General features: G+C 42.1%; 1 protein-coding gene across 1 annotated transcript in view; it reads left to right on the forward strand.

The window, feature by feature from the left end:
- The window catches only part of LOC106592268 (dixin-A), a 150727-nt gene extending 138109 nt beyond the window's left edge, over positions 1-12618 (forward strand). The window contains exons 17-20 of the mRNA XM_045688922.1: positions 8703-8811; positions 10949-11057; positions 11838-11917; positions 11986-12618. Coding sequence (XP_045544878.1) covers positions 8703-8811; positions 10949-11057; positions 11838-11917; positions 11986-12007 — 320 coding nt within the window. The 3' untranslated portion in view covers positions 12008-12618. The remainder of the gene's footprint in view (positions 1-8702; positions 8812-10948; positions 11058-11837; positions 11918-11985) is intronic.
- The last annotated feature ends 1431 nt before the right edge of the window (positions 12619-14049 follow it).

Below are 14049 nucleotides of genomic sequence, written 5' to 3' on the forward strand. Positions count from 1 at the left end.
ACTTTCTAAAAATGTAAAATTGGATGAAGCCGCTTTTTCTCAAAAATAGTTATAACAGTGGATATTGTACCTTATGTGAAGGCTAGCCTGTATCTAGCAGTGGATATTGTACCTTATATGAAGGCTAGCCTGTATCTAGCAGTGGATATTGTACCTTATATGAAGGCTAGCCTGTATCTAGCAGTGGATATTGTACCTTATATGAAGGCTAGCCTGTATCTAGCAGTGGATATTGTACCTTATATGAAGGCTAGCCTGTATCTAGCAGTGGATATTGTACCTTATATGAAGGCTAGCCTGTATCTAGCAGTGGATATTGTACCTTATATGAAGGCTAGCCTGTATCTAGCAGTGGATATTGTACCTTATGTGAAGGCTAGCCTGTATCTAGCAGTGGATATTGTACCTTATGTGAACAGTTCAAATCAGAAGTTAACATACACGTAGGTTGGAACTCGTTGTTCAATCACTCCACAAATTTCTTGTTAACAAACTATAGTTTTGGCAAGTCGGTTAAGACATCTACTTTGTCCATGACACAAGTCATTTTTCCAACAATTGTTTACAGACAGATTATTTTACTTATAATTCACTGTATCACAATTCCAGTGGGTCAGAAGTTTACATCCACTAAGTTGACTGTGCCTTTAAACAGCTTGGAAAATTCCAGAAAATGATGTCATGGCTTTAGAAGCTTCTGATAGGCTATTTGACATCATTTGAGTCAATTGGAGGTGTACCTGTGGATGTATTTCAAGGCCTACCTTCAAACTCAGTGCCTCTTTGCTTGACATCTAGGGAAAATCAAAAGAAATCAGCCAAGACCTCAGAAAATAAATTGAAGACCTCCACAAATCTGGGTTCCCAGAACAACAGCAGAGGACCTTGTGAAGATGCTGGAGGAAACAGGTACAAAAGTATCTATATCCACAGTAAAACGAGTCCTATATCGACATAACCTGAAAGGCCGCTCAGCAAGGAAGAAGCCACTGCTCCAAAACCGCCATAAAAAAGCCAGACTACGCTTTGCAACTTCACATGGGGACAAAGATCGTACTTTTGGGAGAAATGTCCTCTGGTCTGATGAAACAAAAATAGAACTGTTTGGCCATAATGACCATCGTTATGTTTGGAGGAAAAGGGGGAGGCTTGCAAGCCGAAGAACACCATCCCAACTGTGAAGCACGGGGGTGGCAGCATCATGTTGTGGGTGTGCTTTGCTGCAGGAGGGACTGGTGCACTTCACAAAATAGATGGCATCATGAGGTAGGAAACTTTGTGGATATATTGAAGCAACGTCTCAAGAAATCAGTCAGGAAGTTGAAACTTGGTCGCAAATGGGTCTTCCAAATGGACAATGACCCCAAGCATGCTTCCACAGTTGTGGCAAAATGCATTAAGGACAACAAAGTCAAGGTATTGGAGTGGCCATCACAAAGCCCTGACCTCAATCCCATAGAAAATGTGTGGGCAGAACTGAAAAAGTGTTTGCGAGCAAGGAGGCCTACAAACCTGACTCAGTTACACCAGCTCTGTCAGGAGGAATGGGCCAAAATTCACCCAACTTATTGTGGGGAGCTTGTGGAAGGCTACCCGAAATGTTTGATCCAAGTTAAACAATTTAAAGGCAATGCTACCAATACTAATTGAGTGTATGTAAACTTCTCATCCACTGGGAATGTGATGAAAATAAATAAATGCTGAAATAAATCATTCTCTCTATTATTATTCTGACATTTCACATTATTAAAATAAAGTGGTGATCCTAACTGACCTAAGACAGGGAATTTTTACTAGGATTAAATGTCAGGAATTGTGGAAAACTGAGTTTAAATGTATTTGGCTAAGGTGTATGTAAACTTCCGACTTCAACTGTGTATATATATATATATATATATTATATAACCATATATATTATATATATATATAACCAGGCAAGTTAGTTAAGAACTAATTCTTATTTATAATGACGGCCTACCGGGGAACAGTGGGTTAACTGCCTTGTTCAGGGGCAGAACGACAGATTTTTACCTTGTCAGCTCGGGGATTCGATCTAGCGACCTTTCAATTACTGGCCCAATGCTCTAACCACTAGGCTACCTGCCGCCCCATATGAAGGCTAGCCTGTATCTAGCAGTGGATATTGTACCTTATATGAAGGCTAGCCTGTATCTAGCAGTGGATATTGTACCTTATATGAAGGCTAGCCTGTATCTAGCAGTGGATATTGTACCTTATATGAAGGCTAGCCTGTATCTAGCAGTGGATATTGTACCTTATATGAAGGCTAGCCTGTATCTAGCAGTGGATATTGTACCTTATATGAAGGCTAGCCTGTATCTAGCAGTGGATATTGTACCTTATATGAAGGCTAGCCTGTATCTAGCAGTGGATATTGTACCTTATATGAAGGCTAGCCTGTATCTAGCAGTGGATATTGTACCTTATATGAAGGCTAGCCTGTATCTAGCAGTGGATATTGTACCTTATGTGAAGGCTAGCCTGTATCTAGCAGTGGATGTTGTACCTTATATGAAGGCTAGCCTGTATCTAGCAGTGGATATTGTACCTTATATGAAGGCTAGCCTGTATCTAGCAGTGGATATTGTACCTTATGTGAAGGCTAGCCTGTATCTAGCAGTGGATATTGTACCTTATGTGAAGGCTAGCCTGTATCTAGCAGTGGATATTGTACCTTATATGAAGGCTAGCCTGTATCTAGCAGTGGATATTGTACCTTATATGAAGGCTAGCCTGTATCTAGCAGTGGATATTGTACCTTATATGAAGGCTAGCCTGTATCTAGCAGTGGATATTGTACCTTATATGAAGGCTAGCCTGTATCTAGCAGTGGTGGCTCCTCATAAGAGAAAGGGGAGGACCATCCTCAGTGAATTTTATTTTTAAATAGTGAAACATTAAAAAAGTTATCAGTTTTAGATTGGACTATTCTAAATAAATGTACAAGTCAAAAGTTTGGACACACCTACTCATTCCAGGGGTGTTGCATCAGATGAGATGGTTTGGGATGAGTTGGACCGCAGAGTGAAGGAAAAGCAGCCAACAAGTGCTCAGCATATGTGGAAACTCCTTCAAGACTGTTGGAAAAGCATTCCTTAAGCTGGTTGCAAAGCTGTCATCAAGGTCAAAGAGTGGCTACTTTGAAGAATCTCAAATATATTTTGATTTGTTTAACACTTTTTGGTTACTACAAAATTCCAAGTGATATTTCATAGTTTTGATGTCTTCACTATTATTCTACAATGTAGAAAATAGTAAAAATAAAGAAACGTCCTTGAATGAGTAGGTGTGTCCAAACTTTCTCATTCAAGGGTTTTTCTTTATTTGTACTATTTTCTATATTTAACACGTTGAATGTGACTAGCCACCATGTTCCCCAAGGTCAGGGTAGCTGCCATGACAATGTTCAATCCCAATGATGATAACTAAGCAATCATTTAAGCTTTGACTAATTCCCCGAGGTTTGTAAGACCCTGGGTTTAATAATAAATAGGAAAAGTTTCAGATTCTGCAAAAGGTTCATAGTAGTTTATTCAGAGGACGTTCTGAAGTCAAAAATGCATACACAGTCATTTTATAACTCTCACCCCCACCAGCACGCGCACACACACATACACACACACACACACACACACACACACATACACACCACTTTTCTACCAGCCTTGGCAGTTTCTCGCCATTCCCCAGATTAGAGAGGCCTTGGCCCTTTTTCCTGTTATCAGTTTTCAGAGTCAAAACTTCTCTCACCCACATATTATTGGATTATAGTCTTATAACTCTAATACATTTCACGTAGTCTTACACGTTTCAGGGTGGAATTCTTTAGTCATTACTTTAAACATATAAATTCCTTTATCAGTAGCATCCTCAGTCCCTCTCTGTGATGATATGATTTAGCATGTTGAATGTGACTAGCCACCATGTTCACCAAGGTCAGGGTAGCATCCCCAGTCCCCCTCTGTGATGATATGAGGTTCAACCTCTCTTTGTTATCGTCTGAGATTCCCATAGATTGGAAAGCTGCCACGGTCATCCCCCTCTTCAAAGGGGGAGACACTCTAGACCAAACTGTTACAGACCTATATCTATCCTACCCTGTCTTTCTAAGGTATTTGAAAGACAAGTTAACAAACAGATTACCGACCGTTTCGAATCTCACCGTACCTTCTCCGCTATGCAATCTGGTTTCAGAGCTGGTCATGGGTGCACCTCAGCAACGCTTAAGGTCCTAAACGATATCTTAACCGCCATCGATAAGAGACATTACTGTGCAGCCGTATTCATTGACCTGGCTAAGGCTTTCAACTCTGTCAATCACAACATTCTTATTGGCAGACTCAACAACCTTGGTTTCTCCAATGATTGCCTTGCTTGGTTCACCAACTACTTCTCCGATAGAGTTCAGTATGTCAAATCGGAGGGCCGGTTGTCCGGACCTCTGGCAGTCTCTATGGGGGTGCCACAGGGTTCAATTCTCGGGCCGACTCTCTTCTCTATATACTTCAATGATGTCGCTCTTGCTGCTGGTGATTCTCTGATCCACCTCTACGCAGACGACACCATTCTGTATACTTCTGGCCCTTCTTTGGACACTGTGTTAGCTAACATCTAGATGAGCTTCAATGCCATACAACTCTCCTTCTGTGGCCTCCAACTGCTCTTAAATGCAAGTAAAACTAAATGCATGCTCTTCAACCGATCGCTGCCCGCACCTGCCCGCCCGTCCAGCATCACTACTCTGGCCGGTTCTGACTTAGAATATGTGGACAACTACAAATACCTCGGTGTCTGGTGAGACTGTAAACTCTCCTTCCAGACTCACATTAAGCATCTCCAATCCAAAATGAAATCTAGAATCGGCTTCCTATTTCCAACAAAGTATCCTTCACTCATGCTGCCAAACATACCCTCGTAAAACTGACCATCCTACCGATCCTCGACTTCAGCGATGTCTTTTACAAAATAGCCTCCAACACTCTACTCAACAAATTGGATGCAGTCTATCACAGTGCCATCCGTTTTGTCACCAAAGCCCCATATACTACCCACCACTGAGACCTGTACGCTCTCGTTAGCTGGCCTTCGCTTCATACTCGTCGCAAAACCCAGGTTATCTGCAAGTCTCTGCTAGGTAAAGCCCCGCCTTATGTCAGTTCACTGGTCACCATAGCAGCACCCACCCGTAGCACGCACTCCAGCAGGTATATCTCTCTGGTCACCCCCAAAGCCAATTCCTCCTTTGGTCGTCTCTCCTTCCAGTTCTCTGCTGCCAATGACTGGAACAAACTACAAAAATCTCTGAAACTGGAAACACTTATCTCCCTCACTAGCTTTAAGCACCAGCTGTCAGAGCAGCTCACAGATCACTGCACCTGTACATAGCCCACAGATTACTGCACCTGTACATAGCCCATCTATAATTTAGCCCAAACAACTACCTCTTCCCCTACTGTATTCATTTATTTATTTTGCTCCTTTGCACCCCATTATTTCTATTTCTACTTTGCACTTTCTTCCACTACAAATCTACCATTCCAGTGTTTTACTTGCTATATTGTATTTACTTTGCCACCATGGCCTTTTTGCCTTTACCTCCCTTATCTCACTTCATTTGCTCACATTGTATATAGACTTATTTTTCTACTGTATTATTGACTGTATGTTTGTTTTACTCCATGTGTAACTCTGTGTTGTTGTATGTGTCGAACTGCTTTGCTTTATCTTGGCCAGGTCGCAGTTGTAAATGAGAACTTGTTCTTAACTTGCCTACCTGGTTAAATAAAGGTGAAATTAAATAAATAAATATATATATAGGACAATAATAGACCGATCATACTATGCTATTTATATATATATAAATATAAATGTTCTGCAAATTGAGAAATCATGTGACTAAACTGAATAAAAATGAGAAACTACACTATGAAACAAAGATAAAAAAGTAAAAAGCTTTAGAGCACCTTATATAACATTTTGGGCAAAAATTTCCGCTCCATCACAAATCACAGTGACGTTGCCAACTACTTTAATGATTAGCAACCTTAGGCATGACATGCCAGCAACAAACGCTGACACTACACTTCCAAGTATATCTGACCAAATTATCAAAGACAAGCATTGTAATTTTGAATTCTGTAATGTAAGTGGGGAAGAGGTGAAAAAATTATTGTTGGCGTATCAGTGTCAGACAACTGGGATGGAACATTTTGCCACATCTTCAATTTAACCGTACTAGAAAGTTTGTGCCCTCAGGCCTGGAGGGAAGCTAAAGTTATTACCTAAGGATAGTTAGTTAGATAGTCCAGTCCTTTACGGGAGCCTTTCTTGTTTCTCCTTTTCTATTGATGAAGCTTTGGTCCGGTTGAAATATTATTGATTATTTATGACCAAAACAACTTGAGGATTGATTTTAAACATCGTTTGGCATGTTTCTACAAACTTTTATTGTACTTTTTTGATTTTTCGTCTGTCTGTTGTGATTGCTGAACAAAATGCACCAACAAAACAGAGGTTTTTGGACATAAAGAGGGACTTTATCGAACAAAACAAACATTTCTGTAACATGGAGTCTTCGGAGTGCAACCATCTGAAGATCATCAAAGGTAAGTGATACATTTTATCGCTATTTCTGACTTTTGTTACTCCTCTCCTTGGCTGCTAACTGTTTGTAATGATTTGTCTGCTGGGCGCTGTTCTCAGATAATCGCATGGTTTGCTTTCCCCGTAAAGCCATTTTGAAATCTGACACAGCGGTTGGATTAACAAGAAGTTTATCTTTAAGCTGGTGTATAACACTTGTATCTTTTATGTATGTTTATTATGAGAATTTCTGTTTTGTTGAGTTTCACGCTCTGCAATTTCACCGGATGTTGTTTGAGACAGTGGATTATTGAATAAAACATCGTTTGGCATGTTTCTACAAACTAGCGTCCCACACCCCCTAGTGAGGTTAATAATCTTTTGGGAAAAATTGAGTTTGTCCAGATACAATTCTATTTTACAGTAAACAAATTGACAACAAGCCATAACACATACGTTTGTCCAGCAGCAGACTATGATCGATAATGTCAAAAGCTGCACTGAAGTCTAACAAAACAGCCCCCACAATCATTTTATCATCAATTTCTCTCAGCCAATCATCAGTAATTTGTGTAAATGCTGTGTTTGTTGAGTGTCCTTCCCTATAAGCATGCCGAAATTCTGTTATCAATTTGTTTACTGTGAAATAGCATTGTATCTAGTCAAATACAATTTTTTCCAGAAGTTTATTAAGGGTTGACAACAGGCTGATTGGTCGGCTATTTGAGCCAGTAAAGGGGGTTTTACTATTATTGGGTAGCAGAATGACTTTAACTTCCCTCCAGGCCTTAGGGCACACTCTAGTAGGCATCAATTGAAGATGTGGCAAATAGGAGTGGCAATATCATCTGCGATTATCCTCAGTAGTTTTCCATCCAGATTGTCAGACCCCGGTGACTTGTCATTGTTGATAGACAACAATAATGTTTTCACCTCTTCCTCACTGACTTTATGGATTTCAAAAGTACATTCTTGTCTTTCATAATTTGGTCAGATATCCTTGGATGTGTAGTGTCAGCGTTTGTTGCTGGCATGTCATCCCTAAGTTTGTCTTGCCAATGAAAAACTCATTAAAGTAGTTGAATGAATGAAGGAGCCATGTTGGCTTTTTCCCCCAAAATGTAATGTAAGGTGTCCCAAAGCGTTTTACTATCATTCTTTATATAATTTATTTGTTTCATAGTGTCGTTTCTGTTTCTTTTTATTTAGTTTAGTCACATGATTTATTAATTTGCAGTATGTTTTCCAATCAGTTGTGCTGCCAGACCTATTTTCCATTCCTTTACCCTCATCCCGCTCAATCATACATTTTTTCAATTCCTCATCAATCCACAGGGATTTAACAGTTTTTACAGTCATTTTCTTAATGGGTGCTTATTAGTAACTGGAATAAGTAGTTTCATAAATGTGTCCAGTGCAGCGTCTGGTTGCTCCTCATTACAAACCACAGACCAGCAAATATTCTTTACATCATCAACATATGAATCACTACAAACCTTATTGTATGACCTCTTATACACTATATTAGGCCCAGCCTTTGGAACTTGGGTTTTCCTAGATATGGCTACTATATTGTGATCACTACATCCTATGGATTTGGATACTGCTTTAAAGCACGTTTCTGTAGCATTAGTAAAGATGTGATCAATACATGTTGATGATTTCATTCCTGTGCTGTTTGTAACTACCCTGGTAGGTTGACTGATAACCTGAACCAGGTTGAAGGCACTGGTTATAGTTTAAAGATTTTTCCTGAGTGGGCAGCTTGATGAAAGCCAGTCAATATTTAAATAAGCCAGAAAATATACTTCTCTGTTGACACAATTTTTGAAGGAGGAACCACTATTGTACACATCACGGTCATTGAGTGCACCAGGGGGTCTACGCAGTGTAGGACCTTCCCTGGCATGTGTTGCTTGACAAAAAGACATGTCAGCCACACACATGAAATGTCCCTTTTTTCTGATGGTGTGTGTGTGTGTGTGTGTGTGTGTGTGTGTGTGTGTGTGTGTGTGTGTGTGTGTGTGTGTGTGTGTGTGTGTGTGTGTGTGTGTGTGTGTGTGTGTGTGTGTGTGTGTGTGTGTGTGTGTGTGTTCCAGAGATGGCCCACTCCTACAGTAGTCCATTGCTGAGCTCGTGTGGTTCCACTAAGGTCCTCTACTTTACAGACCACTCACAAACACCCTGCATGATCCACATCAACAAGAGGTACGTGTGTTTACTTAACCCCTAATCATAACCAATTTATCTGGGACCTTGAAATGTTTCAGAATCACCTTTATTCGACAAATACATTTGCATGAACAGTAATTTTCATATGGTGCTGCCACAATAAACAGGATATAAAGACATATCTAGACGCAGAATTGACAATCCACATGTAATGCCTTCAGAAACTATTCTCACCCTTTGACTTTTTCCACATTGTTGTATTACATCTGAATTTAAAACGGATTAAATTGAGATTTTGTGTCACTGGCTTATACACAATATCCCATAATGTTAAAGTGGAATTGTTTTGTTTTTTAGACATTTTTACAAATTAATTAAAAATGAAAAGCTGAAATTTCTTGGGTCAATAAGTATTCAACTCCTTTATTATCTCAAGCCTAAATAAGTTCAGGAGTAAACATTTCCTTAACAAGTTGCATGAAACTGAGGATGGATCAACTCCATTGTAGTTAATCCACAATACTGACCTAAATGACAGAGTGAAAAGGAAGTCTATACACATAAATAATATGCCAAAACATGCATCCTGTTTGCAATAAGGCACTAAAGTAAAACTGCAAAAAGTGTGGCAAAGAAATTAACTTTATGTCCTGAATACAAAAGCGTTAACTTTGGGGCAAATCCAACACGTCACTGAATACCACTTCATATTTTCAAGCATGGTGGTGGCTGCATCATGTTATGGGTATGCTTGTCATTTGCAATGACTAGGGCGTTTTGTAATAATACAAATAAATGGTATAGAACTAAGCACAGGCAAAATCCTAGAGGAAAACCTGGTTCAGTCTACTTTCCACCAGACACGGAGAGATGAATTCACCTTTCAGCAGGACAATAACCTAAAACACAAGGCCAAATATACACTGGCAGACATTTACATAAATCTTAAAAATGGCGAGACTTGAAAATGGCTGTCCAGCAATGATCAACTTGAAAGAACTTGAACAATTAAAAAACATTTTTTTTTAAATGTGCTGATATTGCACAACCCAGGTTTGCAAAGCTCTTAGAGACTTACCCAGAAAGACTCACAGCTCTTAGAGACTTACCCAGAAAGACTCACAGCTCTTAGAGACTGACCCAGAAAGACTCACAGCTCTTAGAGACTTACCCAGAAAGACTCACAGCTCTTAGAGACTGACCCAGAAAGACTCACAGCTCTTAGAGACTGACCCAGAAAGACTCACAGCTCTTAGAGACTTACCCAGAAAGACTCACAGCTCTTAGAGACTAACACAGAAAGACTCACAGCTCTTAGAGACTAACACAGAAAGACTCACAGCTCTTAGAGACTAACACAGAAAGACTCACAGCTCTTAGAGACTGACCCAGAATGACTCACAGCTCTTAGAGACTGACCCAGAAAGACTCACAGCTCTTAGAGACTTACCCAGAAAGACTCACAGCTCATAGACTAACCCAGAAAGACTCACAGCTCTTAGAGACTAACCCAGAAAGACTCACAGCTCTTAGAGACTTACCCATAAAGACTCACAGCTCTTAGAGACTCACCCAGAATGACTCACAGCTCTTAGAGACTAACCCAGAAAGACTCACAGCTCTTAGACTAACCCAGAAAGACTCACAGCTCTTAGACTAACCCAGAAAGACTCACAGCTCTTAGAGACTCACCCAGAATGACTCACAGCTCTTAGAGACTTACCCAGAAAGACTCACAGCCCTTAGAGACTTACCCAGAAAGACTCACAGCTGTAATCGCTGCCAAAAAGGTGATTCTATCATATACTGACTCGGGTGTGAATACTTATGTAAATAAGATGTATGTATTTAATTTTCCAATACATTTGCAAACATTTCTAAAAACATATTTTCACTTTGTGTGTAGATGGGTGAGAGAATATTTTTCATTTAATCCATTTTGAGACTAACAAGAGACTTACAACAAAATGTGCAATAAGGGGTATGAATACTTTCTGAAGGCCCTGTATGTAGAGAAGTATTAAACAAAACAAAAACTATTTGACAGGATCATGTGCAATGAAGGAACTATAAAATGTCAAGAGTCAGGATGTGCAGAGATGCTGTTTTGGATGATCATGCAGGGTGCAGAGTCTGGGTGAGAAGATTATTGGAAACATTTGATGTGTGTTAGGTTGGGGAAAGTAACTCTGAGAGATGTGAAGACGGCAGTAGACAGAGATGACAACCACAGATTCCACTTCAAAGCCCTCGACCCCGAGTTTGGTACCGTTAAAGAAGAGGTGAGGAGGGAGGGAGAAAAGAGATGAGGGAGGAACTAGAGCAGGGGGAGAGAAGAGGGGGAGAGAAGAGGGGGGAGAGAAGAGGGGGGCAAGTGGAGAGGAGGGGGAGAAGAGGGAGGGCAAGTGGAGAGGAGGGGGAGAAGAGGGGAGGGCAAGTGGAGAGGAGGGGGAGAAGAGGGGGGGCAAGTGGAGAGGAGGGGGAGAAGAGGGGGGGCAAGTGGAGAGGGGAGTAGAGGGGGAGAGAAGAGGGGGAGGAAAGGGGGGACACGTGGAGAGGAGGGGGAGAAGAGGGGGGGCAAGTGGAGAGGGGAGTAGAGGGGGAGAGAAGAGGGGGGAGGAAAGGGGGGGACAAGTGGAGAGGAGGGGGAGAAGAGGGGGGGGCAAGTGGAGAGGGGAGTAGAGGGGGAGAGGAGGGGAGAAGAGGGGGGCAAGTGGAGAGGAGGGGGAGAAGAGGGGGGGTCAAGTGGAGAGGAGGGGGAGGCAAGTGGAGAGTAGCGTAGAGGGGGAGAGGAAGGGCAGAGGACAGAAGGGGTAGAGGAAAGGAGAAGGAGAGGAGGTGGAGGAGAGAAGGGGCAGAGGACAGGAGGGGGGCGGAGAGGAGGGGGAGGAGAGGAGGGGGAGGAGAGGAGGGGTAGAAGGAGGGAGGAGTCTGGTGATCTATGCATAAATACAGTCACAGTGTTGATATTTTGTGTGTGTGTGTGTGTGTATGTGGTGTGTGTGTGTGTGTATGTGGTGTGTGTGTGTGTGTGTGTGTATGTGGTGTGTGTGTGTATTTAGGTATTTGAAGATGAGGCGTTGGTTCCAGGCTGGGAGGGGAAGATAGTGGCCTGGGTGGAGGAGAACAACGGAGAGGAGAGGTACGCACTCAAACACACACACTTCTCCTTCAGTGTTCAGTATGTCATTGTTCTTTCTTTTTCCACAGGACTAAAGGCCCCAGCTGCTGAGGAACTGAAGGCCCCAGCTGCTGAGGAACTGAAGGCCCCAGCTGCTGAGGAACTGAAGGCCCCAGCTGCTGAAGAACTGAAGGCCCCAGCTGCTGAGGAACTGAAGGCCCCAGCTGCTGAGGAACTGAAGGCCCTAGCTGCTGAGGGACTAAAGGCCCCAGCTGCTGATGAACTGAAGGCCCCAGCTGCTGAGGGACTGAAGGCCCCAGCTGCTGAGGGACTGAAGGCCCCAGCTGCTGAGGGACTGAAGGCCCCAGCTGCTGAGGGACTGAAGACCCCAGCTGCTGAGGAACTGAAGGCCCCAGCTGCTGAGGAACTGAAGGCCCCAGCTGCTGAGGAACTGAAGGCCCCAGCTGCTGAGGAACTGAAGGCCCCAGCTGCTGAGGAACAGAAGGCCCCAGCTGCTGAGGAACTGAAGGCCCCAGCTGCTGAGGAACTGAAGGCCCCAGCTGCTGAGGAAGTAAAGGCCCTACAGTTGAAGTCGGTGGTTTACATACACTTAGGTTGGAGTCATTAAAACTCGTTTTTCAACCACTCCAAACTTTTTGTTAACAAACTATAGTTTTGGCAAGTCGGTTAGGACATCTACTTTGTGCATGACACAAGTCATGTTTCCAACAATTGTTTACAGGCAGATTATTTCACTTATAATTCACTGTATCACAATTCCAGTGGGTCAGAATTGTACATACACTAAGTTGACTGTGCCTTTAAACAGCTTGGAAAATTCCAGAAAATGATGTCATGGCTTTAGAAGCTTCTGATAGGCTAATTGACATCATTTGAGTCAATTGGAGGTGTACCTGTGGATGTATTTCAAGGCCTACCTTCAAACTCAGTGCCTCTTTGCTTGACGTCATGAGAAAATCAAAAGAAACCAGCCAAGACCTCAGAAAAGAAATTGTAGACCTCCACAAGTCTGGTTCATCCTTGGGAGCAATTTCCAAATGCCTGAAGGTACCACGTTCATCTGTACAAACAATAGTACGCAAGTATAAACACCATGGGACCACGCAGCCGTCATACCGCTCAGGAAGGAGACGCGTTCTGTCTCCTAGAGATGAACGTACTTTGGTGCGAAAAGTGCATATCAATCCCAGAACAACAGCAAAGGACCTTGTGAAGATGCTGGCGGAAACAGGTACAAAAGTATCTATATCTATATACAGTAAAACGAGTCCTATATCGACATAACCTGAAAGGTCGCTCAGCAAGGAAGAAGCCACTGCTCCAATACCGCCATAAAAAAGCCAGACTACGGTTTGCAACTGCACATGGGGAGAAAGATTGTACTTTTTGGAGAAATGTCCTCTGGTCTGATGAAACAAAAATAGAACTGTTTGGCCATAATGACCATCGTTATGTTTGGAGGAAAAAGGGGGAGGCTTGCAAGCCGAAGAACACCATCCCAACCGTGAAGCATGGGGGTGGCAGCATCATGTTGTGGGGGTGCTTTGCTGCAGGAGGGACTGGTGCACTTCACAAAATAGATGACATCAGGAAGAAGGAAAATTATGTGGATATATTGAAGCAACATCTCAAGACATCAGTCAGGAAGTTAAAGCTTGGTCACAAATGGGTCTTCCAAATGGACAATGACCCCAAGCATACTTCCAAAGTTGTGGCAAAATGGCTTTAGGACAACAAAGTCAAGGTATTGGAGTGGCCATCACAAAGCCCTGACCTCAATCCTATAGAAAATTTGTGGGCAGAACTCAAAAAGCGTGTGAGAGCAAGGTGGCCTACAAACCTGACTCAGTTACACCAGCTCTGTCAGGAGGAATGGGCCAAAAATTCACCCAACTTATTGTAGGAAGCTTGTGGAAGGCTATCCAAAACGTTTGACTCAAGTTAAACAATTTTAAGGCAATGCTACCAAATACTAATTGAGTGTATGTAAACTTCCGACCCACTGGGAATGTGATGAAATAAATAAAAGCTGAAGTAAATCATTCTCTCTACTATTATTCTGACATTTCACATTCTTAAATAAAGTGGTGATCCTAACTGACCTAAGACAGGGAATTTTTACTAGGATTAAA

The sequence above is a fragment of the Salmo salar genome, chromosome ssa11 (genome assembly GCF_905237065.1).
Source record: "Salmo salar chromosome ssa11, Ssal_v3.1, whole genome shotgun sequence".
Classification (NCBI taxonomy): domain Eukaryota; kingdom Metazoa; phylum Chordata; class Actinopteri; order Salmoniformes; family Salmonidae; genus Salmo; species Salmo salar.